At 37.5% G+C, this 27,173-nt stretch overlaps 1 protein-coding gene across 3 annotated transcripts; it reads left to right on the top strand.

Annotated features, from left to right (window-relative positions):
- Positions 1-1,939: 1,939 nt before the first annotated feature.
- C9orf72 (C9orf72-SMCR8 complex subunit) lies at positions 1,940-24,677 on the top strand. Of its 3 annotated transcripts, none has more exons than XM_061199139.1 (11): positions 1,940-1,975; positions 6,666-7,153; positions 8,275-8,334; positions 11,830-11,925; positions 12,677-12,741; positions 14,025-14,097; positions 15,860-15,976; positions 18,636-18,871; positions 21,245-21,302; positions 22,710-22,819; positions 22,925-24,677. In XM_061199139.1, the coding sequence occupies exons 2-11, from the start codon at positions 6,710-6,712 to the stop codon at positions 23,109-23,111; spliced, it is 1,446 nt and encodes a 481-aa protein (XP_061055122.1). In that variant the 5' UTR covers positions 1,940-1,975; positions 6,666-6,709; the 3' UTR covers positions 23,112-24,677. The 3 variants fall into 3 exon arrangements, with proteins under 3 accessions (XP_061055122.1, XP_061055124.1, XP_061055123.1); XM_061199140.1 differs by lacking the exon at positions 1,940-1,975 and adding an exon at positions 3,851-3,947; XM_061199141.1 differs by lacking the exons at positions 14,025-14,097; positions 15,860-15,976; positions 18,636-18,871; ... (1 more) ...; positions 22,710-22,819; positions 22,925-24,677 and having other exon boundaries at positions 12,677-12,745.
- The last annotated feature ends 2,496 nt before the right edge of the window (positions 24,678-27,173 follow it).

Below are 27,173 nucleotides of genomic sequence, written 5' to 3'. Positions count from 1 at the left end.
TTGGTGTTTGATTCTCTCTTACGAAGCATAGTTGTTCTAGGGTTGACATTGCACAAAACCAGAATTGGAGACAAGGGAAATTTTGTCCCTAGGCAGAATTTTGAAGTAGGAAAAACTGTTCTTGGCACTGTATTCCTCTCTTAGGCACTTAATCTGAGTCCCAATCTTACTCTGAACTGGAGGTGTTGGTACTGTCCCCCATAGGTATTCTGAGAAAGGCTGTCATCCACTCAGTACCAGCCTGGTGTCCTCAGGACTCAGTGGGCTCTGGAATTGCACAAAACTGGCCTGAATCAGCTAGCTAAGTGGCTTTGTGTGATATAAATAATCTCTCTGAACCTTGGTCATATCCTCTGTAAAACAGGGATGATAATATCTATATCCTAAATGTGTTAGGAGGATTGAGCGTAATTCTTTTTTTTTTTTAATTTACTTATTTTATTTATTTATTTTTGGCTGTGTTGGGTCTTCGTTGCTGCGTGCAGGCTTTTTCTAATTGTGGCGAGCGGGGGCTACTCTTCGTTGTAGTGCGCGGGCTTCTCATTGCAGTGGCTTCTCTTGTTGTGGAGCACGGGCTCTAGGCAGGTGGGCTTCAGCAGTTGTAGCACGTGGGCTCACTAGTTGTGGCACATGGGCTTAGTTGCTCCACAGCATGTGGGATCCTCCCGAACCAGGGATCAAACCCATGTCCCCTGCATTGGCAGGTGGATTCTTAACCACTGCACCACCAGGGAAGCCCAGAGCGTAATTCTTTATGTAGGTTGAGAAGCACAATACCAAAGACACAGTAGGAACTAAATAAATGGTAGCTTTTTTGGTGTTTGATATAAGCATAAAGCATAGGTAAGGGGTCTATTTCTGCAGAGGGTATAGGTTTGAGGGAGTCATTTTGTGTATTTCTTCCTCTGAATGATAAAGATGTCCTACGCGATTTTTAAAGATGAAAAATGTTAAGTGCCACTCATCTGTAGCGAACAACCTGAAAATACTCACTTGTAGACCAAAAAGCTGACTTAACTGGAGATTAAAAAAAAAAAAATCTTACAGCACATCACAAAACAATAAAGTACATTTTCAAAGGTGAAAACAAAAACAAAAACACCCAACTCATCCACATTGTGCAACTAGCTAATAGGATGTTTAAAGACAAGAAAATCATCGTTGAGAAAATGCTTACATGTAAAGAAGACAAAATTGTTGTGACTATATATTGCGGAAAAGAAAATTAACTAACGAGGCTTGGGGTGAAGTTACAGTGTACTGAATTGTGCCATTAAAAAAAACCAAATCCATTCGTTCACCAACTATTTGTAGAGCGCCTGCTACCTGCCAAGCACAAACAAAACCATTCACAACCACTAACTCTTCTTTGCTTTCTTGGGGCCCAGGAGTCTTCCCCGTTAAGAACGGAACTATCTCGATTATCAGCTTACGCTAAATTTACCGAGCGCGTCATTGAGCAAAGGGACAGAGCAAGCAGACCCCGACCCCCGCCTTGCGCAGATATCGTGCGTTTACGTATAATCGCATCTCGAAAACACCAAGGCGTACCTACGGTGTCCCACGAGGAAATGGTAGCGCAACAACAGAGACTTGTTCCGCCCGCGTGAAAGATGGCGCTTGACGCGTCAGCCATCCCTGCTGCCCGGTTTCTTCTTTAAGGGGGCAGGGCCTAGAGAGATCAGGGGGTGTGTTTAGGAGGTGTGTGGCTTTGTTTTTCCCGCCCTTTCTCTCCTCCCCTTGCTCTCACAGTACTCGCTAAGGGTGAATGAGGAAAGATCTGATAAAATTTACCAGGAGAAGAGCACAAGGCGGGAAACGACCACGGCGTGAAGCGGGTTCGGGGACGCAACGCGCGCGGGGGCGCAACGCGCGCGGGGGCGGGGCCAGGGCCGCGGGGGCGGGACTGCGGTTGCGGTCCTATGCCCGCGGCGGCGGCGGCGGCGGCGGCGGAGGCGCAGGCGGTGGCGAGTAGGTGAGTGAGAAGCCGGCGTGTAGGTGGCTGTTTGGGCTCCGGGTGCCGGGACCGCGCGGGCGGCGGCGGAGGCTCTCGCCAGGGCTCTGCTCGGCTGGTCCTCTCTTTGCCGCTCTCTTCCCTGATCGAAAGCCGGCATCGGGATTTTCAGCCCGGCGACCAGTGGAGTTGCCTTCATCCGGGCTTTCTGGCAGTGGCGGCGCAGAGGCAGGGGGATAGGGATAGGTTCGCTTTTCCGCCCACAGTCTCCGAGGTGGCTCCTTCTCGGGGTCCCGGCGTGACACTCAGAGGGACCCGTCGGACCCCCTGTGCTGTTGCTCAAGGGAAAGGAGCCTCGGGCACCGAGAGGCCTGGCCCGGGGAAAACCAGAGGGCGGGCGGCGCGCGGCTGCTCCGTACCAAGTCGGGGTCCGAGAGGGGATAAAGCGGCGTGGCGTGGGGTAATACTACTCGTCTACAGAACTTGAAGTTTCTAAGGATTGCTTATGTCTTGTAAATTTGGGCAGCAATTCTAGACTGTCTTTTGCTCCCGTTCTGTGGTTCATGACCTGCTTACTTCACTTCTCCGAGGATACACGGACTTACTTAAAGGAAGTGACCATTATGACTTGGGCATCACTTGACTGATGGTATCGGTTGCAAAAAGAAGTGCACTGATTACGCGTCTGCTGTGACCACTCAGGGTCTGACTGGCCCTGGTGAACTCCACCAGTGCTTCTGTATTCAGGAGACCGGGAGGTCATGCACTTGCCCGAGAGAGATGGCCCTTTCAGAAACAATGAAGATTGTTAGGCTCTAGTTAAAACAGTCTGGTTGTGGCCAGTGGATAAATTTCAATTCATACTGTTCTCATCTCTCTTGTGATGCAAAGCAAGGGGACACAATACGTCTGGCACTTTAATTTGTACAAAGAGATTGGAAAATACTGTTAGATACGATCTTAGACTTTGGAAAACTTTTAACATAAAGGGAACATCACAGAAGCAAGAATACAATATATGGGAAATTAATAATATGGAGTCAGAATACTTGAAGTATGATGGTGTTATGTGACACAGACACTGTTGCCAGCGCCTTGGCAGTCTAGGAAAGCCCTGAATCAGTTGGAAACTACCTCATGATGCCTGTTCTCTTTACGCATATGAAACAAAAACAAGAGAAGTGATAGACCACATTGCAGATTGTGCACTATGCCAGAACTAACCTGCTCCAAGGAAACAGTTACATAGGGGCTAAAGTGTTTTTTCCCCACCTTATAAAGTTGATAAAATAGTGTCTTTCTTTGGACCTGTTAGCAGTTCAGAATTTACTTTCAGAGAGAGGGAAAACCAGAGGAGACTCCTATCTTTCAAGCCTGCCCTTGGGCTCTATTTTAATTAAGTAATTCTAAGGAGTAGTAGGTTAGCCTGCCTATTTGAGAAACTGGAGCTGTGAGAGATGGTCTGATAGTGATATGATGAACTTAACCTCTGAGTCTTGAAAAGTGTTGCGAACTATCTGGTGTTGCAAGCAGATCACTGTCAGTAAAGTTGGTCTGGGCAGCTCCTGTTTTGGAAGGTGGGCTGGTTTAGGATCCTGCTTCTCTTAGAGCTGGGAGAAAATAAACAGAAAACATGGTTACAAGAAGTGTGGGCCTTATGATGGTTGAATTCTGATTTGCAACAGCAGTGGACCAACCAACTTTCTAAATATCAATCAGAGAAGAGATGGCTGATTTTTAGCAAAGGTTTAAGAAAAAGCAAAACTTCAAAACTACCCCTGTGCTAACAGTTTTAACATGATAATTAGTATAATCTCTACATCTGCTTATGTTGGATGATTTTCAGGAAGTATATTGGGTACATCCTCATGAACCCTGTTTTTTGTTTACAGGAGTGTGGCAAGCCACTGTGTCACCCAATTTGAATCCTGGCTTCCCTCAAAGACTCTTACGGCTTTTGTTCGATAACTCTCTGGTGTAGCCAGCACTACATGTAAATAAGATATATAGATAAAAGACTTGATTTTGAACTGATTTTTTTGAGCCGTGTCTGTATGTATGGATTTTCTTTACCAAAGATGATGACTTTAAGTGTTAGTAGACTCATTTTACTACTCTCCTAACTGTACTCCTCTGTGACTTTTGGCAGGATTTAAAGCTAAACAATTCAACATAATCTTTGTCCCTTATTCTCTTTCTAATGATACTAGCAATGAGATTGAATGTAATTAGTGGTCTATAATAGTTGAGTTTTCACAATCAGGTAAAAAGTTGTCCCATAATCTAACCATATTTGCTCCAGAGCTCAATTCCATTTAAGGAAGTGTTTTTATTTTCAACATAATGATGAAATGTTTGAGTTGCAGTATTGCCTTTATGATTATTCACCTTTTTTATCCAAAAAGGAAGAACAAAAGAATATGTTACCATATAATTGTATAGCTCTGTGTTTACTTAATTCGTCTCCTTGGCCTCCAGTTTGCTGTTGTTAATTATCATAGCATCATTACAGTTTCAATTCAGATTATATTCCTATATTCTGTCATTATAAACTGACTGTTTAAATTGTATCCATAACAGTGGATATTTTAAACAAACTATACAACTTATACCCAGTGTAGTCTCTTAAGTCTATTAAATTGATATAACACATTAAAAAAATGAATATTTCCTAAATGAATTTCTAAAATAAAAAATACACAAGAACTGTTCTTGTGTTAAACCATTTCTGCACATACCTACTGTAAAGCGTTTTGCCAAGCACTTATAACAATTCTTGACATCATGATAAAAGTGCTCATACAGTACTCTAAAATTAGAGTCATTTTTTGTTGGGGGTTTTTTTTGCTTTTCATCAATCTCTGAACTCTCCTGACAAGATGTAGATCAAATTCTTTATTTTAAGTAAAATGGTTTACTTTGACATGTATTTAGTTACAGATAAAATGTTAATTCCCAAAGCAATCATACAGGCAAAGATAGATATATCATAGTTCACCTATTATTAACTACTGTCCTTTACCATTATATGACGAATAGATTCCACAATTTTACACTTGTTTAAATGAAATTGGTATTGAATATGCATAGGTATTCAATTTTAATATTAGGCAGGAATGATTCATTTTACATTAACATCACATTGAATGTACACTTTCAGAGTGATACAATGGGGTGGGTTAAGATATACAAGAGACCTGGATTCCAGCCTGGCTTGGTGACCTTGGGCAGTTCCTCTTCTCTGTTTTCTCAGTAGATTGAAAGGTTGACCGGGCCCATCCAATCATTTAGTTCTCTACATGTTTTAAATAACTAAAGCTTTTTTACTTTAGCCGTTTAGTATAACTCTCTTTGCAATGATAAAAGGCTATGCTGCTTTCTTGAATAGCATATTAAATGTATTTATCTGTCATTTTAAACACCAGTATTGGGCTTTAGCATCCTGTTACCCAAAGAGAATCATTGAGTGCATTGAGGACTTTTTGCTCATTTTCTCTTATGGTTCTAGATTGTTGTATTCTTGCAAGCTTTTGCCTTTTTTTTTTTTTTTTTTTTTTCTTTTCTTAGCAGCTTTTAAGGTTTTCTGCTGTCAGATGTGGACTGCCATAACAAAGTACCACAAACTGGGTGATGTAAAAATGAGAAAAATGTATTCTCTCTCTGTTCTGAAAGCTAGAAGCCTGAAATAAGGTGTTGGAAGGGACATGCTCCTCTAAAGGCTCCACGGAAGAATCGTTCTTTGCCTCTTCTTAGCTTCTGATAGTTACCAGCAGTCCTTCACATTCCTTGGCTTGTAGCTGCGTCACTCCAGTTTCTGCCTTCATCTTCGCATGGCCCTGTTTTCCCTGTCTGTGTGTCTCCAAATCTTTCTCTCCTTGTAAGGACACCAGCCATTGGATTAGGACCCCATCTTAACTTGATTACACCTATTTCCAAATAAGGTCACATTCACAGATACAGGGGGTTAGGACTTGAGCATATATTTTGCGGGGGACATAGTTCAGCCCACAGCAAGTGTCATGGTCTCTAGCTGAGCCCTCCCTTTCTCAGTTTGTTTCTCTTTAGTTCCTATGGTTTAGGAACCAAATATCCTATCATATTAGAATTGCATATAGGCTGGATATTTAGAAACAGTGAGGATCCATTCTATGAGCTTTAGTATATAATATTTTATATTAATGTTCAGAGGCTTTTTTTAAGGCCATTATTATTTTGGATTTCTAAGTGTATGCCCTGAATATAAGTGGCATGTTACTATGTATGGTAGTACATTTTGCGATCATCATATCGCAAACACTTAATATGCACCTGCCATGCTAGTGTAATGTCTCTTTCATGTAGGAGACATGCTTCCAAATCTTTTTGACTGAAGAGGAGAAAACCACATATACGTAAATCATTTGAGGGTTTGGGGTTTTTTTTGACCTTAGAATGCCTTTTATTTCTTTTTTAAAATTGATTTACAATGTTGTGTTTCTGCTGTACAGCAAAGTGAACCAGTTATACATACACATATATCCACTGTTTTTTTAGATTCTTTTCCCATATAGGTCATTACAGAGTACTGAGTAGAGTTCGCTGTGCCATAGGTCCTTATTAGTTATCTGTTTTATATATAGTAGTGTATATATGTCAGTCCCAAAATTTGCATTTTTGATGGATGACTTAAAATCGCTGAACCTAATCACTGGTTTTGTATGTCATTGTTCAGAAAACCTTGGAGCTTTTGGATAATGTGACAGTTGGGATACAGTGATGTCGACTCTCTGTCCACCACCTTCTCCAGCTGTTGCCAAGACAGAGATTGCTTTAAGTGGTGAATCCCCTTTATTAGCAGCAACCTTTGCTTACTGGGACAATATTCTTGGTCCTAGAGTAAGGCACATTTGGGCTCCAAAGACAGAACAGTTACTTCTGAGCGACGGAGAAATAACTTTTCTCGCCAACCATACCCTCAATGGAGAAATCCTTCGAAATGCAGAGAGTGGGGCGATAGACGTAAAGTTTTTTGTCTTGTCTGAAAAAGGAGTAATTATTGTTTCATTAATCTTCGATGGAAACTGGAATGGGGATAGGAGCACCTATGGACTATCAATTATACTTCCCCAGACGGAACTGAGTTTCTATCTCCCACTTCACAGAGTGTGTGTGGACAGATTAACACACATTATCCGGAAGGGAAGGATATGGATGCACAAGGTGAGTGGGTTTGGAAGCTTATGAAGCATGCTAACCTAGCCACTGAAGTTTACCTTCTGATACATTTTTATCTAATTTTTAGAAATTATATGCAATTAACTTCAAACAGGAGCTGTTGTTTGCTTCTACCCTATTAGGTACAGATAGATCTAGGCTGATGTCTGTGGTCTTCTAACCCTGGAAAGTAGGAGATGATAGCATCACATTGTAAATAGAAAGCCGAAGCTTAGAGAAATAAGGAAACATAAATTTTAGAGTCTGGATTTGTCTTGGGAGCCTTTGACTCTAAAAGCTTTTTGTTTCTGCATTGCATGACCCTGTCTTTCACTTACCACTGTGTGGGTGTAAGCAGTGCAGAACAATAGTTTCATAACCCTTTGCCCAAATAACCTTTGGTCCCTTTAGTTTCTTTGCCAAGTTCCCAAATTTGTAAAATGAAGAAGTTGGACCAAAGGGTTTTCAGGAGATACTCCTTTTAATTTTGTAGATTGAGCTAGAGGAAATCATTGTTGTCCCCTAATCTTATAGTTTAATATATAGTGATAATTATATTTCCATATACTGTCATTTTGGCAGATGAGAAGAACAAATTTAATTCTCCTTTCTGCTTTGCAGTTTGATACTAACATGGAAGTCCACTAAAGCCTTACTGATTTTATAAGGCTTTTACCAAATAGTAAGGAAAAATAGTATCTTTTAAAAGAAGAGTATTTTACTGTGTTTGCAAGCTTGCCTCCTTATTTCTCACATGCTTATGAAAATCATTTAAAATCTGGAAGCTGTATAGTCACTAGATTCATCTAGATCTTATCTAATTTGAAAAGTACAAATCATTAGTTTCCTTTGTGAAACTATGCAGATGTTACATTGACTCTTTCTGTCACATTATCTGTTTTTAACTGCAGACAAAAAGGGTGTTTTTATTTTATTTCCTATTGTCTATGACAGCATGGATTTGTTGGGTTAATCCCCCCCCTTTTTTTTTTGCCCTAAAGTGGAATGTATTTTTCCCATGAACTAAATTACCCAAGAAGATGTCTGCCATTTAACTGTATTGTGAAAAATAAACAAGTATCAAAATGTTGTGGTTTTTTTATTTTAATGAATTTTCTCTCGCTCAGGAAAGGCAAGAAAATGTCCAGAAGATCATCTTGGAAGGCACAGAGAGAATGGAAGATCAGGTAAGGTGCAGATTGCATATTACCAGACACTGCTAAACCCACTACATATGTCTGTATAAAGCTAAGGGCTGCTTCTTTTAAGGCCTTGAAGACATATTAGTTTGACAGAGTGAGCCTGAGCACGAACAGAATCTTTATGGAGATAAATGGAATAAACTGGATGAAAACTTCCATATCTTAGACCTGAAGAGTTAAATAAATAAAGGATAATAATAATTGCATCCACAAATTAATATTTTGCTTCCCTTTTTTTCTGTTTGCATGGGATAAGTTTTGGATAACTTGTTCATAGTAAAAATTTAAAATTCTATATGAGTTTTGTTTTTTTTTAAGGTATTGCTTCTCAAACATTTCCACAGAAGTAGTTGTAACAGGAGAGTGAGTGCCCCTAAAGTATCTGGGGGTACAGACACAGCTCTAAGCATCATATTTCTTTGAAGTCTCGTGTTGTATCTTTAAAACTCATGCAATTTACATTTTATTCCGTGATATATCTTTTTGTTTTAATATTACAGTTTGCCGGTGATACTCCTCACCTTCTTACCACTCGGGCTTCCAGTGGTATCAAGTCTCCAGGAAAACATGCTGTGTTTATCCCATGGTTTTGAACATCCTTAGGGAGCAGGCACCAGGGTTTGAGAAGCATGATTGCAAGGGTATGGCTTCCCTTATGGAAATTAATTGCAAAACATTTCAGTCTAGGGCAGAGACGTTCAGAAGGGGAATCCCCGAAGGAGAAAGTGTTCTTTGCTTTTACTCTCATTGCTTCTGGCCACCCTCCTTGCTCCTCTGTTAAAACTCCAGTCTAAACAAGCCTTCTCCCTGGTTCTCTTTAGCTTGCCTGAGACAAATGATATTTTAAACAATAACTTTTTCTAAAAGTTTGTCAAAATACAGCAACATGAACAAGGGAAATACAAAACCCTATAAAATGATCTTCTTTACAAAATTGTTATGTTTGTACTTTTGTAAATAACTTTTACAAAAGTCAGAAGGAGGTAATTATGGGGCAAGTTCTAAGACTTACAAGGAAATGTTTCCCTTTACTCAGAGAAGCCCAGCCTTTGCTTGCTGGTCAGTAAGCAGGGTGCCAAGGAATGGGATGACTTTCACCAACTTCTAGATGTACCTGCTAGTTACGGAATAACTAGTAGAGTTATCTCAAAATAACGAAATTTAGGACCCAGTAAAATTCTATTTTTTCTGGGATTTTTTTTCAAACCAGAAACCTATACTTATAAAGTTGACCACTATTAACATTTAGGTTTATTTCTCGTTTAAGGGCTTTTCTTGAAAATGTTATCCTGTCCCTTCTATGTCAGGAGGAAAGTATACTTGGACAAACTGGAGGTTTTTAAAGGGGAAACGTTCACCTGCTGAAAAGTTCAAGTTAGAGGAGTCCAAGGAGGAAATAACTGGAAGCATTTTCTTTTACAGCCTCTTCTGTGTTCAGCCGTCTAGGATTTGTCATTGTTGTTAAGCTTCAATGAGCATATCCATTTGCTTATGATGATAAATGTCTGAGATGCTGTGTATGACATACTATATATGCCTACACCTAAGGGAAGGTATTTTCTCATAACAATCCTTTCTGAAAAGGAGGAGTCACCTGATAATTGAGTTCTTGCAAATCTCATATCATGTGCTTGCAGTGACTTTATTTTGAACAATAAATACTGTTTGAGGATGATACTTAGTCTAAAACAACTTTAATCAGTGCTAGTTTTAGATGCTTATAGCTGTCATCTGATAAAATCATTTTACAAGGAAGCAAATTTAACGCAGCTTCAGTTATTAATCTTCTTGAATTGCATGTGTTGATTGTTGTAGTTGTAAGCAGACATTTAAAAAATTACTTTGAAAAGCAAAAACAATGAGTGGTTGTATGTTTGTAAGTTACTACAGGATGGATTTTTTTTTTTTTTTTAAATAATAAAACCTCCTGTGTGATGCAAGGGGGCCTATTAGGATAAAATTTCCAGAGACAGCATCACATTTAAATTCTGAAGCAACTTATATGATAAGGGGCTCTGAAAACTAGGTTTGGTCACTCAAAAAAAGGACTGACTGTAAGGATGACAGAGGTTCTAATTTGAATATGCATGTAACGAGTTTGAATATAATCATTTCATAAAATGTGAATGAGGGGAAAAGTTTTATCGTTAGATCTTAAATAATATGTGATTTTAAAACATGCGTAGCTAAAAATTGATAGACATGTTACAATTTCATCTGCCTCTCTAAAAGTTTACATATTCAGGATGGGCAAAACATTTTGGGGGAGTGGTGGTGGCAGTGAATAAATGAGGGAGCACCAGTATTTGAGACACTTTACGTGTGTGGTGTTCTGTATTGAATTTTCAATTTCATTCTAGAAACTACAGATTTTAAAATTACATCTTTGAGATGTAATAAGTAGTAGCATTACCTTGAAAGAACACTGAAGGAAATTTGTCTGCTTTATTGATTCTTAAAAATATATGTTATGACTTTGATTTGCATTTGGGTAGATTATACCTTATTATGAATGTAGAGATTGAGGGGGTTTTTTTAGATTTTTTTTTTTTTTTGATGTGGACCAATTTTAAAGTCTTTATTGAATTTGTTACAACACTGCTTCTGTTTTATGTTTTGGTTTTTTGGCTGCGAGGCATGTGGGATCCTAGCTCCATGACCAGGGATCGAACCCTCACCCGCTGCATTGGAAGGCGAAGTCCCAACCGCTGGACCACCAGGGAAGTCCTGAGATTGAGTATTGATTCACACTTTACTACTGAGTTATCTGCTGAGCATTTCAAAGCCTTTTTATGCTTGGCTTTCCTCATTTTTAATATAAAATGCATCAGTGACCTTTGATTAACAAAAGTTCTTATATCTCAAACAAAATTTCAAAGGAGATCCTTTCTGAATTTGGTGTGGTGATTTAATTATTTCGAGTAAATGATAAACCAATGATTCCATTCTGACTAAAGAAAATTATTCCTGGGACTTCCCTGGCGATTCAGTGGTTAAGACTCCGTGCTCCCACAACATCGTAAAACAACTGTAGCCCCAATAAAAAAAAAAAAAAAAAAACTGTATACTTTTAATGAGTTAACATATTCTAGGCATAGTATGGGATATGGAAAACTTTCCCGTAATAAAGATATTTAATTAACAACAACAAAAAAAGTCTTCGTGCTCCCACTGCAGGGGGTGTGGGTTCGATCCCTGGTTGGGGAACTAAGATCCCGCATGCCGCACAGTGCAGCCAAAAAAAAGAGAAAAAAAGAAAATTATTCCTGGAAGAATGAAAAGGAGTTTTAAACAGCATGTAAATCCTTTAGAAATAGAAATATTTTGGAGTAGTAGACTTGTTTGGGGCTGTGTTTGAACAAGTTATCAAGTATTTCTATCAAAGGGTGTTATTCTTTGCTTTCAGTTTTTGATTTTTTATTGCCCACTTTATCCTATATTGTGTGACTTTTCTTCACCTCATTTTACTTTTTTATGCAGGGTCAGAGTATTATTCCAATGCTTACTGGGGAAGTAATTCCTGTAATGGAACTGCTTTCATCTATGAAATCCCACAGTGTCCCTGAAGAAATAGATGTAAGTTCTCACTTGTAATGTTAAATAGGAGCAATGGTACGCTTTATCAATTCCCTTGAGTTATATTACTATGATGTATGTTAGTAATATTCTAATTTTAGTAATATACATTTTTTTGGTCATATATACTATTCATATGAATTATTAGCCACTTTAACAAACACACTTAAAATCCTGAATTTTATGGCCAGAGGCTTTTTGGTCAGTAATGGTAATATGATAAAATTAAATTTATTAAGTTGATTTCTCCACTTTTGTATTTCCTACGTGGGAGAGTTTCAGACTTTAGAGAATCAATCAGTATTTAATGCAGTACTTTTTGTAACAAAGCAGTGTACAAATCACTGGCAGTTAATGGAAGTTCACTTACCTTCACTAATCTGATTTCCTTAATCATTCATTTGTTGAGGACATTAGGAATTACACACTATGAGTGTATAGAGAAATCTTTAGGAAACTATTTTTGTTGCTCTCTGACTTTGTAATTAAGATGTGTCTCCTGATTCTGACGGCTCAGAAGAGGAAATTGTTCTTGTAAACATTGTTGCTTAAGCTGTCTGACCAGCTTTCACATCGTTTGTTCTGCAAGTTTATAGTGATGCACACAGATTGTTTTATGGGGATTTGTGATGCTCAGAAATGAGGGCAGTGTGTTATATTGAGCCTAGACTTCAGAAAACTTGTGTATTAAAAGTGTTATTTCAGCATTTTGTTACAGCCAGAATAAATTTTTTTTTTTGGTGCATTTCAGATAGCTGATACAGTTCTCAATGATGATGATATTGGTGACAGTTGTCATGAAGGCTTTCTTCTCAAGTAAGAATTTTGTTTCTTTTTGTAAAAGCTGGATGAAGCAGAGGCAAATCTTACGCTCACCTGTGACAAGATTGGGAAGGAAGAAAATAATAACAATGCCTACCTTCATTATTCTAGGGTCAAAATGCATATTTGAACTATTGCTTAGCTTTGTGTTACTTCTTTACTTATCACATGCCTATGATATATTTGATGTTACTCTATTGAATATTTAAAGAAGCTGAATTTCCGTAGTACCCAGACAAGAATTCTTGGACCCTTGTTTGGTTCCGGTGTCTTGTTTTTCTTCTCGTTAAAGCTGAAACTAAGAATCCTTTCAAATTAAGTTTCATTGTGGATAGACTTATTTCAGCCTAGAAAAGAAAATTATTCATATTTGTACTGATCTTTTCCATTTTACAATAGATTTTAGTGCTTAAAAGTGTGAGCTCTAAAACCAGACTTCCTGGCTTACTGCTGTGTAACCCTGGGCAAGCCACCTGAACTCTCTGTGCCTCCATTACCTCATCTATAAAATGGGAATATTAGTAGTACCTGCTTCATAGGATTGTTGTAAACCTTGAGTGAGATAAATCATATTAAGCATTTAAAACAGTGCATGGCACATATAAGCACATAATAATAGCTAATAGCGTACATTTTCTATTTATATTTCTTCTAAGAAAATGATAATAACAATAATAATAGCCAGTATTTATTGAGTGCCTATGTACTAAGTCCCTTAACTAAGTACTACGACATGTATAATCTCATCTCCTACTTGAGTGTTTCTTTACAGTTACAGATTATCACAGAATTTTATTTTAAAAAATAAGGAGTGAAAGGATAAAGTATTTGCTTTTATGTCTACAGTCTTCTCCTTTAGGTTCATGATGGAGTCTTAGAGGCGTGAGCTTGTTTAATCTCCAGGCCTTACATGGCTTGAATCAGGAGCTCTTTAGTCCTGACTGCTCAGTGTCAGCCATTCATGTTACTTTTAATCCCATTTGACTTAAAATTAACCACTTAACCTCTCTACACCTCAGTTTCTTCCACGATAAAATGGTACTATTTTACTAACTGCATTGTTTTAAGGTTCAAGTAGAATCTGTGAGAGGCATGTGGTGGAAAATGCAAAGTACTATAGAAATAAAAGATGACATTATAATCAGAGCTTTGGTGTTCATCATGTAAAGCTATTCAGAGTTATTTGAAGCTCACTTGTCTTTATTATTTTTTTTTTTTAGTTTGTGAAATTGTTTTACACTCAGTGTTTTTAATCTTTTTTTTTTTCCAATTTATAGTGCCATCAGCTCCCACTTGCAGACGTGTGGCTGTTCTGTTGTAGTAGGTAGCAGTGCGGAGAAAGTAAATAAGGTAATTTATTTTATAATCCAGCAAACGATCTGACTTTTTAAAACTGCTAACATATTACGGATTGTAATTTAAAGGTTAGGTTGCAGTCAAGATGATCTAATAGTATAAGGAGGCAATATAATCTGACCAAATTACTGTGACACCCTGTGGCAAAAATGAGTTTAAAGTAAACTGTTTGAATAGGAAGTCACTTATCAGTTTCATTGTGATAATTCATAAATACTAGTCTCAGTACTGTATAAATGGTTTTGAGAATATTTTAAAATCAGATGTTTTTAAAAATATTTGTCTTCTATTTCCTAATGTTATCTTTAATAAATGTGAAGATAGCCATGTACTTTTGGTACTAATTACAAAGAAATGGTATCTGATCATTCATCTTGATTTCACTATCTTGCTTTTCCCCCTAAATCTATTCCTTTTAGGGACCTATTGCTATTAAGTGATCGATGGAGGTTATATCTTATTCAGTAACATTTGTGACCATTTCTTTTAGTGCTATATGAGTTAATAAATAATTAATGAACAGTTACCTTTCCAAGCATTAGGTAATAAACTAAGGGATTTTGTACTTTTCTTCACTGATCATTAATTAGAGAGAGAAAAGTGCACATATCTATCAATTTAAGCAAACCTAATTTTTCTAAGTTTTACACAGGAAGTATATTAGGAATGATTATTTGCTTGACAAATATATTCATAATTTTTTTCTGTAATATAATAAGCTACCCTGTACAATTACTTGACCCTTGATTTACCAAAATTAAATTTCTGGTACAACCATTTATGACAGGTTAGCTTACCTCTGTTATTATATTGCATCTAGTGACTTATTATTATTTCTGTTACCCAAGGAAGGTAGCTTTCAATTTGTGTCCTCCAAAGCCTTCAGGGTCCACAGGGCCTTCCCAGTTGCTTCTTGGAGGGAGAAAGTCTCTATGGTTGGGGCTCTGTTTTTCAAACATTTTTCTCATCCCACATCCTCTTCTAGTTTAATAGCTTCTCTTTTATCTTTTCTCGTTTTAATTTAAGAAAAGGTTGCCATCACTAGTTTGAAAACCACTGCTTTAATATAAAAACTCTGAATATAGTCTGAATTCCAAGGGAGTTAGATGGCTTTTTAGTTTTCCTAATAGAACTATGATCAAATCCTGTTAGAATGATAGGTTTCTAATCCCCAACCAATGGCTAGCTTATTTTAAATTAAATTTGAAAGAATTAATTCTCATTCTGTTGAAGGAGTTAGACACTTAGATATTCATTGTAATGGGATTTTACATGTAGAACTATTAACAGAAGCCATAATTCTGCTTGATTTAACTGCATTTAGTTTTCTCGTCCAAACTGTTTACTTGTTTGAAACACACTTGTTGCTGGGTGGAGATACAATCAATAATTATATTAGGTCATTATTTCCTAATATAAGATTAGGAATAAGGGTTCCATGGTCAAGTAAGTTTGAGAAAGTCTGCATATTGTTTCAGTCACCTGGAGAGTCACAATATGTATTCAAATGTTAAAGGTTTTGAGATACCATACAGTAAATTTACTAACATTTCCCAAACTTACTTGACCACAGAATACCTATTTTAAGCAACAAGTGTGATATCCCATAGACTATTCCAGCTGACTATGGAATACTTATTTCTCAGAATAGATTTTATTGACAATAACAATTGAAATTTCTATTCAGATCTCTTTCATAAGCAAACCAGTGACCTTTTTACTTCATATTTTAATGCTAAAATATTTTCACTTACAGATAGTAAGAACATTATGCCTTTTTCTGACTCCAGCAGAGAGAAAATGCTCCAGATTATGTGAAGCAGAATCATCATTTAAATACGAGTCAGGGCTCTTTGTACAAGGCCTACTAAAGGTATAGTTTCCATTTATCACAGGTGAACCCAATTTTTTTAAATCATTTTTGAGAATCCTTATACATATATTTTGAACATTAGCATTTAATGTGTCTCATGTTTATATGCCAAGGAGCTGATTTCCTTTACACAGGTCTGAACATGGAGTATATGTCTTATGGATTTATAGTTAGTATCAGTGAAACATCACAGAATAGCTTTCTTTGTGTTTCTCTCTGGTTTCCTGTAGCTGCCTGTCTGGCCTCAGGATTTTTTTTTTTAATATGTGCTTGAATCAAGTTCCATAACTAAATGGGAACATTTCTTTTTTTACTAAACGGATTTGAATTTTTGTGTTACCATTTTATGTTTAAAGTACCATATTCATTTATTGAAAATATGTTAAGCTGCTTCCTATCTTGAAACAGTGTACAGGACTCGAGCAATTCCTGGATGTATGTATGTGTGTGTGTGTATACACACACACATGTATACATAAGAAAAAATTATTTTATATTTTTCCTTTATTTACTTGAGTCTGTTTTTCAAGGAGCAAAACAGATAAATATAAATTAGCAATTATTTTCAATAATTATGGGGAATTGTTATTCACTTTATTGAATCTATTATTGATGTTTCAATTATAGTCAAAGGTGTGAAGAAGTAGATTTCCTAATGGCTATGTGAGTCTCTCAGAGTGAATGCTTTCTTGAGGATATAGGCATAGTAAAATGAAAGAAAAAAATACTAAAAATTGTTGCAAATAAAAATTATTTTCAGCTTTTACATTTTCAATAATGTGCGTGCTCTGAGCTGAGAATAATAGTGTTTAAATACAGAAACTACTTAAGGGGAACTCATTTTTGATTTGAATTGTACAAATCTGAAAATTAGAACTTCTCCTATCAAAGGTGTAATAAGGTACTTAGTACTTTGATTTCCTCAGCATCATCTCATTTATTGTATAATTTTATCCCTAAAAGGGACCTATACCAAATGCACAGTGGAAAACTTGAAACTATAATTTAATGAAAAAATATTTGTTAAGAGTTTTCCACGCAAGTTTAAATTGTATAGCTTTCCAGAGAATACTTTGACATTATAACAGTAGGTACTTGTTATATGGCAGCTGGCTACCCAACTGACTATACCTGGAAAGAAGTACGTTTTTTACTTACTGTAAAAATACATATTCATTGAGACTTAACAGAATATATGAATAATCAAGAAGAATGTAAAAAGTCACTTGTAATCTTATAATCCAATGAATAAGCCCTGTTAATATTTGGCATATTTCTTTCTGGTCTTTTTTTCTTCTCTTAGTGTTTTTTTCATATCTTTCCCTCCCCCCCAAAAAAATTAGATTATACTCTGCATGTTTTAACTTCCTTTTTCACAGTGTATTGTGAACATCTTTCAATATCAACACATAAACATTGGCAACTTAATTTTTAGCAGCTAAACAATAAACCATTTTTATTTATTTAATCATTTCTCTTTTTGGATACTTAGGTTGTTTCTGGCGTTTTACTGTCTAACCCAGTGCTGTAACACGCACGTCACTGGAATTTGGCACACAATCATGATTCATTTTCCAGGATAAATTTCTAGAGCTGGGTTTGCTAAGTTAAAGCCAGTTTTGTTTTTTTTTAATTAAAAGATAGTTCTTCATATCTTTTGGCATAAAAGACAGTAAATTTTCTTTTTCTGGGGTTTTATCTTGTTGCTTCATCTGGTACATAGCCCTCTGCCTTTTCATCTTGTCTATCTTTCTGTGAATGTGGGTTTTGTTCCACAGGCTGCAGGATTGTAGTTCTTGCTTCTGCTGTCTGCCCTCTGGTGGATGAGGCTATCTAAGAGGCTTGATGGGAGGGACTGGTGGTGGGTAGAGCTGGGTGTTGCTCTGGTGGGCAGAGCTCAGTAAAACTTTAATCTGCTTGACTGCTGATAGGTGGGGCTGGGTTCCCTCCCTGTTGGTTTTTTGGCCTGAGGCAACCCAACACTGGAGCCTACCTGGGCTCTTTGCTGGGGCTAATGGCAGACTCTGGGAGGGCTCACGCAAAGGAGTACTTCCCAGAACTTCTGCTGCCAGTGTCCTTGTCCCCACGGTGAGCCACAGCCCCCGCCCCTGCCTCTGCAGGAGACCCTCCAGCACCAGCAGGTAGGTCTGGTTCCGTCTCCCCTGGGGTCACTGCTCCTTCCCCTGGGTCCCGATGCACACACTACTTTGTGTGTGCCCTCCAAGAGTAGAGTCTCTGTTTCCCCCAGTCCTGTCGAAGTCCTGCAATCAATTCCCACTAGGCTTCAAAGTCTGATTCTCTAGGAATTCCTCCCCCCGTTGCCAGACCCCCAGGTTGGGAACCTGACGTGGGGCTCAGAACCTTCACTCCAGTGGGTGGACTTCTGTGGTATAAGTGTTCTCCAGTCTGTGAGTCACCCACCCAGCAGTTATGGGATTTGATTTTACTGTGATTGCGCCCCTCCTACCGTCTCATCGTGGCTTCTCCTTTGTCTTTGGATGTGGGGTGTCTTTTTTGGTGAGTTCCAGTGTCTTCCTGTCGATGATTGTCCAGCAGCTAGTTGTGATTCTGGTGTTCTTGCAAGAGGGAGTGAGAGCACGTCCTTCTACTCTGCCATCTTGGTTCCTCTCTCAGTAAATTTTCTTTTCGTTTATAACAGGATTCAACTGGAAGCTTTGTGCTTCCCTTCCGGCAAGTCATGTACGCGCCCTATCCCACCACGCACATAGATGTGGACGTCAACACCGTCAAGCAGATGCCACCCTGTCACGAACATATTTATAATCAGCGTAGATACATGAGATCAGAGCTGGCAGCATTCTGGAGAGCCACTTCAGAAGAAGACATGGCTCAGGATACCATCATCTACACGGACGAAAGCTTCACTCCTGATTTGTATGTCGTGCCCTGCTTTTTGATATTGTCATTAAGCAATATTAGGAAACTGTATCTTTTATGAGTAGGAAGAAAACAAACAATTTGGTGTTTAAAAGGAAAGAAATATTACTAGGAGAATATACTGGAAGAAGTATTTGGTTAATCAATCATTTTTTCTTAAATGTCAGCTTTTCTTAATATAATTGTGTTTCCCATAAGATAGGTTAGATTAGTCCTTAAAAATAAGTATTTGAGTATTTATTTAACAAACGTACATTGAGCCCCTAGGCGCAGGACTTGGTGCTAAGGTTAATAGTGGCCAACCAGCCAGCCCCAGCTCCTTACATTGCTTATAGACTAGTGTGTAAGAGTCATAAAAGGCTTATTAACTAAACCTTATTAACTAAAGAGGTAATTCTAAGTCTGTTTTTCCTTGATATGTAAATATAAAATACGGCAGAACTGTCAAAATATATTAATAGAGCATTCTTTTACTTTGCATTTTATATTGTGTTATTCATTTCTTACCATAAAGTCTGATCAGTAAATTAACAAGTAAAAAAGTAATGATAATAACATGTTGAATATGGACTCAACTAGAAAAAGAAAAAGATGATAAATCTGAATTATAAAACACTTAAATGATGTTCTGAAATCAGGAAAGGAAATTGTAGTATACTATCATGGTTCTCTTTAATCAGTTTAAAGTGCCTGGCACATAGAATGTGCTCAATAAATGTTAACTAGTATAATCCAGGTTTGAGCGTATAAGGCAGCGGTAAAATTGGAGCAAGCAACCCTGTCCTGTGTCTTGAAGAAAAATTTTGAGCTGAGGCAACAGACATGTGAAGCACCAATAGTCAGACAGAAGGTGTTGCCCAAAAGCATAGCAAGGAAACACCATGTCCAAGGGATCCCCAGCCTCATGTGTCTCTAGGTGCAGAAAGATGGCTTCATTAGGACCCAGCTTTTCCCAGCTCTCTGGTGTTCTTGTTGGGTCCTTTGAAAGATTTAGGGGAATTGGTTTAGAAAACAAATTGGTCAAAATAAGAATTTCAGGTCCCAAAGTTTTCACATATAGGTAATTTTGGCACACGTGTCAAAATTCTCAAAATTAATCTGATCCTTCAAGCATTTTCTTCTTTCCTAAAGTGTTTGGTTTTTTTTTTTTTCTATTTTTTGGTGGGTTCCTGGAGAGCGCTTTTGGGGGAATTTTTTAACACTTTGCTTCACCTAATTCACATATGACCGATACAATCAATTTATGAAACAGATATGTTCAGAACACTAGACTTAAATAGCTGAATTCTCTCTCCAAAGCCAGAGAAAGGTTGTTGTCAGTGCCCACACTGGCCACCAGTTGGACAGCCAGTAATTGTGAAATGCTGATTTTTCCCCCTTCTGAGTTTCCTTCTTGGGTAGTAGGGAACACCCATCTCCTAAAACTAGGAAATTTTAGGTACTTTCCTATTACCTCTGCGCACACACCTCCTTCCCTGCTACTCCTGTCAGTTATGTGATGATCCCTACTATTTTCAGTCTTTCTTTTCAGTTAAAAATTGCTTACCTTAGTAAATGTTATATTACCCTCTGACTTGAGTATAACCTAGCATCCCAGTAAATTCCTTAGGGAAGTAGAAGGCAAGGAAGGGGAAGGAAGAAGAGAAAAGATCAAAGGGGGTTGGGAAAGGGACAGTCTTTTTTAAGAACCTACTATATCCTAGGTTGTGTGGTAGATAAACATTATCTCAAGTGTGAATTACAACTTAACTTCTTACTCTGCTCATTGCCACATGTAGCTGACATTTTCTTAGGTAGCTGATTCATGTTACTTGCCAGATGATGGGCTTGTGAATACAAACCCGGTGGTCAAGACGTTGCAGATAATCATCTGTGTGTGTTCCTTAATCCCACTTGAATGTTTCCCAGCATTCGTCCTCTTACCTTTTTTTCTTCCTAAACTACTTATTAGAAATTATTAGTATGTGAAGTTAACCTTTTATTTTGTTTTGGTTTTTGGTGGTAGTGGTATGTGTTTATTTTTGTTGCTGTTCTATATTTTTGAGATGGCGGGATTGGTAATTATATTTATTAATCGCCTAAGGCTCATGGTATTTTTTTATAATGTGTATGATAGATACATACATACCCTTCCTGGGACTGCTTATACTATTAAAGAGAAAATAATTACATTGTGGCCTGACAAACTCCAGTAATAGACAAATGTATCCTTGAGTTAAAATGAGTATGTGTATTTTATATTTTCAAATATATATATACATATCTAATTCTTATAAATATGTTTATAATCCCACTTCTAAGAATTTAATTTATTGGCTGGTGTGAGAGGTGGTGGAAATCATTTCAACATTTGGCCTGTTTTTTTCATAGGAATATTTTTCAAGATGTCTTACACAGAGACACTCTAGTAAAAGCCTTCCTGGATCAGGTAAATGTTAAACCTGAGATTGTCAGAGTGAATGCTATGACATGTTTTTTTTTTCAATATATCCCACACTGCCTATACTATATATATAATTTAGAATTAAGTCCTTTTGTAGAGTCTCTGATCTTTCTAAAGTGTCAAAATTATTTTTCTTCTGAATTGTTAGAGGGGAGTAGCCTGTATATTAACAATTAAAGATGTAGCATCCCCCAGTTCAAATAATAAATATTTTAATTCTAAGCACTAACTTATAACCCAAGGGTGTTTTCTTTTGGTAAGGGGGATATTGTACAAATGTTTATTTGCCTTAATTGAGCAAACAATGTCTTTAAAACTTATTTACATGATAGCATCTTTATTGTCTCATTCCTTTGAAAAAAATCTAGATTTTGAAGAAAATTTTAGATTATATGGGTCTTATTTCTTAAGATAACAGAGATTTGTCATAATTATCTTTCTGAGGATCAGGCCAAGAAACAGTGTCATAGATGCAGCTTTGAAATAACATAATCGTTAGGTTGACTAGGAATTTTGGATCCAGGTCTATGTGGTCTGTGACATATTACAAAGTTCAAGGATAACTCCAAGTCATGTAATTCCATGCTTCCCAAGCAGAAATAAAATCCTACCACTACACGTGTACCCCCACCCCCCAGAGTAGAAAAATATGAATATCTCAAAACCATAGTCTAGGACTTCCCTGGTGGCGCAGTGGTAAAGAGTTCACCTGCCAACACAGGGGACACGGGTTCGAGCCCTGGTCCGGGAAGATCCCACATGCCGCGGAGCAACTAAGCCCATGCGCCACAACTACTGAGCCTGCGCTCTAGAGCCCGTGAGCCGCAACTACTGAAGCCCGCGCGCCTAGAGCCCGTGCTCAGCAACAAAGACAAGCCACCACAATGAGAAGCCCGCACACGACAACGAAGAGTAGCCCCTGCTCGCCGCAACTAGAGAAAGCCTGCGCGCAGCCACGAAGACCCAACACAGCCGAAAATAAATAAATAAATAAATTTATTAAAAAAAGAAAAACAAAAAAAAAACCATAGTCTAAGCACGGCTCACCTCTGGTAGCTCCAATTTTATTTGAAGATGTGGGCAGAGAAAAGTTAAGTAACACAGCTAGAAGTAACTTATATCATGATTTTAAATGATAAATAAAATGAACACGGATATAGTCTAAGGCAGAAGGAAAAATTTGAGTCAATTCTTAAAGATAAAACAGAACTGTTAGATGACTCCCAGACCCATACCTCCACCTCCTCCTGTGTGTCAGGGTGCATCTATGGAAGTGGTTAGCTGCTCTAACGTGAGTTATCTGCCAGGCACTGTCAGCGCTGAGACAGAAACATGCTGTGTATAAGTAGAACGGGGCAAATTATTTATAAAAAACGCTTCATTCTCCTGCAGGTCTTTCATTTGAAACCCGGTCTATCTCTCAGGAGTACTTTCCTTGCACAGTTTCTGCTCGTCCTTCACAGAAAAGCCTTGACACTAATAAAATATATAGAAGATGATACGTAAGTCAGACTCCTAAATGGAAGAAAAACCTTCATACGTTGCTTTTGTTTTGTTCCCTTTGGACATTTTCTGTATTATAATTTCTTTTTTATTATTATTTGTAGGCAGAAGGGGAAAAAGCCCTTTAAATCGCTTCGGAACCTGAAGATAGACCTTGATTTAACAGCAGAGGGCGATCTTAACATAATAATGGCTCTAGCTGAGAAAATTAAACCAGGCCTCCATTCCTTTATCTTTGGAAGACCTTTCTATACTAGTGTCCAAGAACGAGATGTTCTAATGACTTTTTAAATGTGTAACTTGTTAATATTGAGTCACGATCATAATTGCTGGTAAAGTAGCTCCGTGGTATTGGGAAACATGATTCCCTCGGGTTATGCCCTAGAGTCCTACTCAGCAATGGTAGTTAGTTACACTGCAGTTGTCACAGAAAGCCTGTAAGGGGATGTTAGGTGCAGTTACAATAAATGCACCTTTTCCTAGATGTGCTCTCTTGGGAGACAGACGTATGTTTACAGTTATAATAAATATTGTTGCTATCTTTTAAAGATATAGGATATAAACTTGACCACAACTACTGTTTTTTTGAAACTTGTGATTCATGGTTTACAAGTATCCAAGTGAAATCTGAGTTAGCTTTCACAGATATAATACTAGTTGACTTTCCATCTCTTGGTGTTCCTTGGTATGTGGGATTACTGTAATACTTTTACAATCAGCTAAAAATTAGAGCATTTAAATCGTTTCAGTTCCACAAAAGGAAGTTAGCTTGAACACAGGTTAAGTTTTAGAAAGAAAATATTGATCAAGCAGATGTTTTATTGAAATCAATTGTTCAATCCTACTTTGCAGACTTAGTCCTTGGGATTCAGTCTGTGTAGAAACGTCAGGCAGCATGTATAGTCCCGATTATGGTGAACCACAATCAGGGTGTTTTTCTGTTTGTTGAGCTCTGTCACAGAAAATGTAGAGAATTGGATTTTATGTTTCAGTAGTTATTGCCAACTTTTTCAGTTAATTTTCATTATTTTTGAGCCAAATTGAAATGTATACCTCCTGTGCCTTTTTTTTTTCTTGAAAAATCTCTTGGAAGAAGTTCAGATTTCACTAGTCACTCATTTTTTATCTTGTTTTCCTCTTGTGTAGTCTTCCTCTGATTTAGCAATCATTATAACTCCAAGATTATTAAATGCAGTAGAGAAATACTAACTAGTAAGGTTTTTTTTCAGGAACAAGAATAGTATCTTCTTCCTTAAATTTCTGCCCGTGTTTTTGAAGTTGTTGCCACGTCTCTTTGCCTGCATGTAGGAGGACTAGCAGGAGAAACGTTACTGACAAGCTGTTTTACTAGGTGCTACTTTGGCAGAACTAAGTGGTCAATTTCTTTTGTTTCCTTAATGTGTTTGGACCATTTTGCTAGCTATAAAATAACCAATTAACATAATTCTGTGCTAGAACAGTATTGACAAAATAGTATACACAAGCATAAAATGTGTTTTTATTTAAAACCGTGGAAGTAACATAAAAGGGAAAAAGTATTTATAAGAAAGGGATAAAAGTGATAGAGCCCCTCTGCCCTCACCCACCAAATTTAACCAAAACCAACATAGGTCCTAATAGCCTTTCACATCACTAATAAGAAAGGTGTAGACATCTCGATTTTTAGACACATACTCAACTAGATTGACAGATGCTCTGGCTCAGTCATGAAAAAATGTACAGATTCCACCTTGTTGAACCCCGTATTCAGTGCTATTTACATGATAGATTATTTAAGTGCTAATTATTTTCTTTTGCTGATTTATTGTACCATTGTATGGGATGCAAGTTGTACAGTGAAATAAGTTATTAAAGCATGTGTGCACAGTGTTATATATCTTTTCTCCTAGATGGAGAATTTTGAATAAAATATCTTTGAAATTTTGTGTCTTTCAGTTATTTGCTTAGAAAAGCAGTGCTATGATATTGAGAGACTGATTGGCTTCCTGCTCTGCTCACAGTCATGTTGTATCTAAACAATTTTTTTTATTGATTTTCTCTTTTGAAAGAAAATATATTTAAAGGTTCTATGTGATGCTGGAATCATATGTGGTTTGATTGTTTTGGTTTTTATTTTTTGCTTAACTCCCAGGACTGCATTTTGATTTTTTAGTTTCTATATTAATATATCAGATATAAGATAATGCTTGTGTAAATTCTTTTTTTTTAATTATTGTCATAATAATATTAATACAACCTAAGTTGAAGTTATTCCTTCCAGGTCCCCAGTGTAGATGTCCAGTATGAAAGTGAAAGTGTGAGGAATCTAAACCCCTTAATCTGGAAAACAAATAAGATTGACACTTTTACTCCAGGAAAACAAAATTAATTCATAAATGTAATAGTTGAGTTGAAAGGTTTCTCTAGAAGAAGACTGATTCATTGCATTGCTAAGATTCTCAGAGAAACCCAGACTTCATATAATGCTGCAAATTAAAAATGAGACCTCTATGGTCTATTTCTGTAATGCTGCAGGTCAAACAGGAAGACAGTGAATGTCACTCTTCTCTAATACTATTTTGGTTTTTACATGGAATTGTACAAATTGATATTTCTTGTATGATCTGCAGGGTGCAGGTTAAAGTACCAAAAGCAGTTCACCACCCCCACGTGACACACACTATCCACTGGACTTTCTGAATCTATCATCGCAACAACACTATGAGGCAGGTATGCTTAATTCCATTTTACAAATGAGGAGACTAGAGCTTAAGGAAGTATCATACATAGCCTGTGGTCACTCAGTTGGTTAAGCTGGATTTCATCCCAAACAGTTATCAGAGTTGTCCTGTGGCACAGCTCCTGGGACAGTTCCTCCATGTAGCAGGTACTCAATGCTGTTGAATTGGAGGGAGGGGAAGGAAGCAAGTATTACATACAGGCTTACTAGCACTCTGCAGTGCCCAAGTGTGATTCCCTGCTTTGCTACTTGGAGAAGTTACTTAACCTCTCTGAGGCTCATTTGTTAAATATTTGAAATGAGGACACGATGATAACCTCATGATTGTTAAGAGGACTTAAATGAGGGCTTCCCTGGTGGCGCAGTGGTTGGGAATCCACCTGCCAATGCAGGGGACACGGGTTTAAGCCCTAGTCTGGGAGGATCCCACGTGCCGTGGAGCAACTAAGCCCATGTGCCACAACTATCGAGCCTGTGCTTTAGAGCCCGCGACCCGCAACTACTGAGCCCGTATGCCACAACTACTGAAACCCACGCGCCTAAAGCCCGTGCTCCACAACAAGAGAAGCCACCACAATGAGAAGCCCGCACACCGCAATGAAGAGTAGCCCCCACTCGCCGCAACTTGAGAAAGCCCACGCGCAGCAACAAAGACCCAACACAGCCAAAAATAAATAAAAATAAATTTAAAAAAAAAAAAGAGGACTTAATGAGACTATGTAAGGTACTTAGCTCAGTACCTGATGAGTGTTTCATATGCTCTTTTACCTAATCTGACAATCATTACCATTTAATCAGGGTGTGTAGAACATTTACATTTAATGTAATTATTGATATGGTTAGATTCAATCTATCATCTTGCTATTTGTTTTCTGTTTGTTCCATTTGTTCTTTGTTCTTTTTTTCTTCTTTTTCTACTTTCTTTTAGATTGAGTATTTTTTTCATGATTCCATTTTATCGCTTTTGTTGGCTTATTAGTTGTAACTCTTATTTCAGTGGTTGCTTTAGGGTTATAGTATATACATCTTTAACATACCCGTCTACATTCAAGTGATATATACCACATGACGTACAGTTTAAGAACCTTACAATGAAAGACTTCTATTTCTCTCTTCTTGCCTTTGTGCTGTTGGGGCCTCACATTCTACATCTACATATGCTATAAGCTTCACACTTACTATTTTTGCTTAAACAGTCAATTATCTTTTCAAGAGATTTAAAGATAAATATTCTAAATACCCCAATTAAAAGGCAGAACTTGTCAGATTGGATAAAAAAAACAAGTTCCAACTATATGCTACCAACAAAAAACACATGTTGAAAATAAAGGACAGATTAAAAGTAAAAGGGTAGAAAAAGATATACCATATTAACACCAATCAAAAGAAAGCAGGAGTGGCTATATTAATAGCAGACAAAGTGGTACAGATGAACCGGTTTGCAAGGCAGAAATAGAGACACAGATGTAGAGAGCAAATGTATGGACACCAAGGGGGGAAAGCAGCAGGGGGGGAGATGAATTGGAAGATTGGGATTGACATATATACACTAATATGTATAAAATAGGTAACTAATATGAACCTGCTGTATAGCACAGGGAACTCCGCTGTACAGTAGAAACTAACAACATTGT

Source organism: Eubalaena glacialis, chromosome 9, assembly GCF_028564815.1.
Source record: "Eubalaena glacialis isolate mEubGla1 chromosome 9, mEubGla1.1.hap2.+ XY, whole genome shotgun sequence".
Taxonomy (NCBI): domain Eukaryota; kingdom Metazoa; phylum Chordata; class Mammalia; order Artiodactyla; family Balaenidae; genus Eubalaena; species Eubalaena glacialis.
The sequence above is the reverse complement of the archived record's forward strand: the minus strand, read 5'-3'. Positions and strand labels throughout refer to the sequence as shown.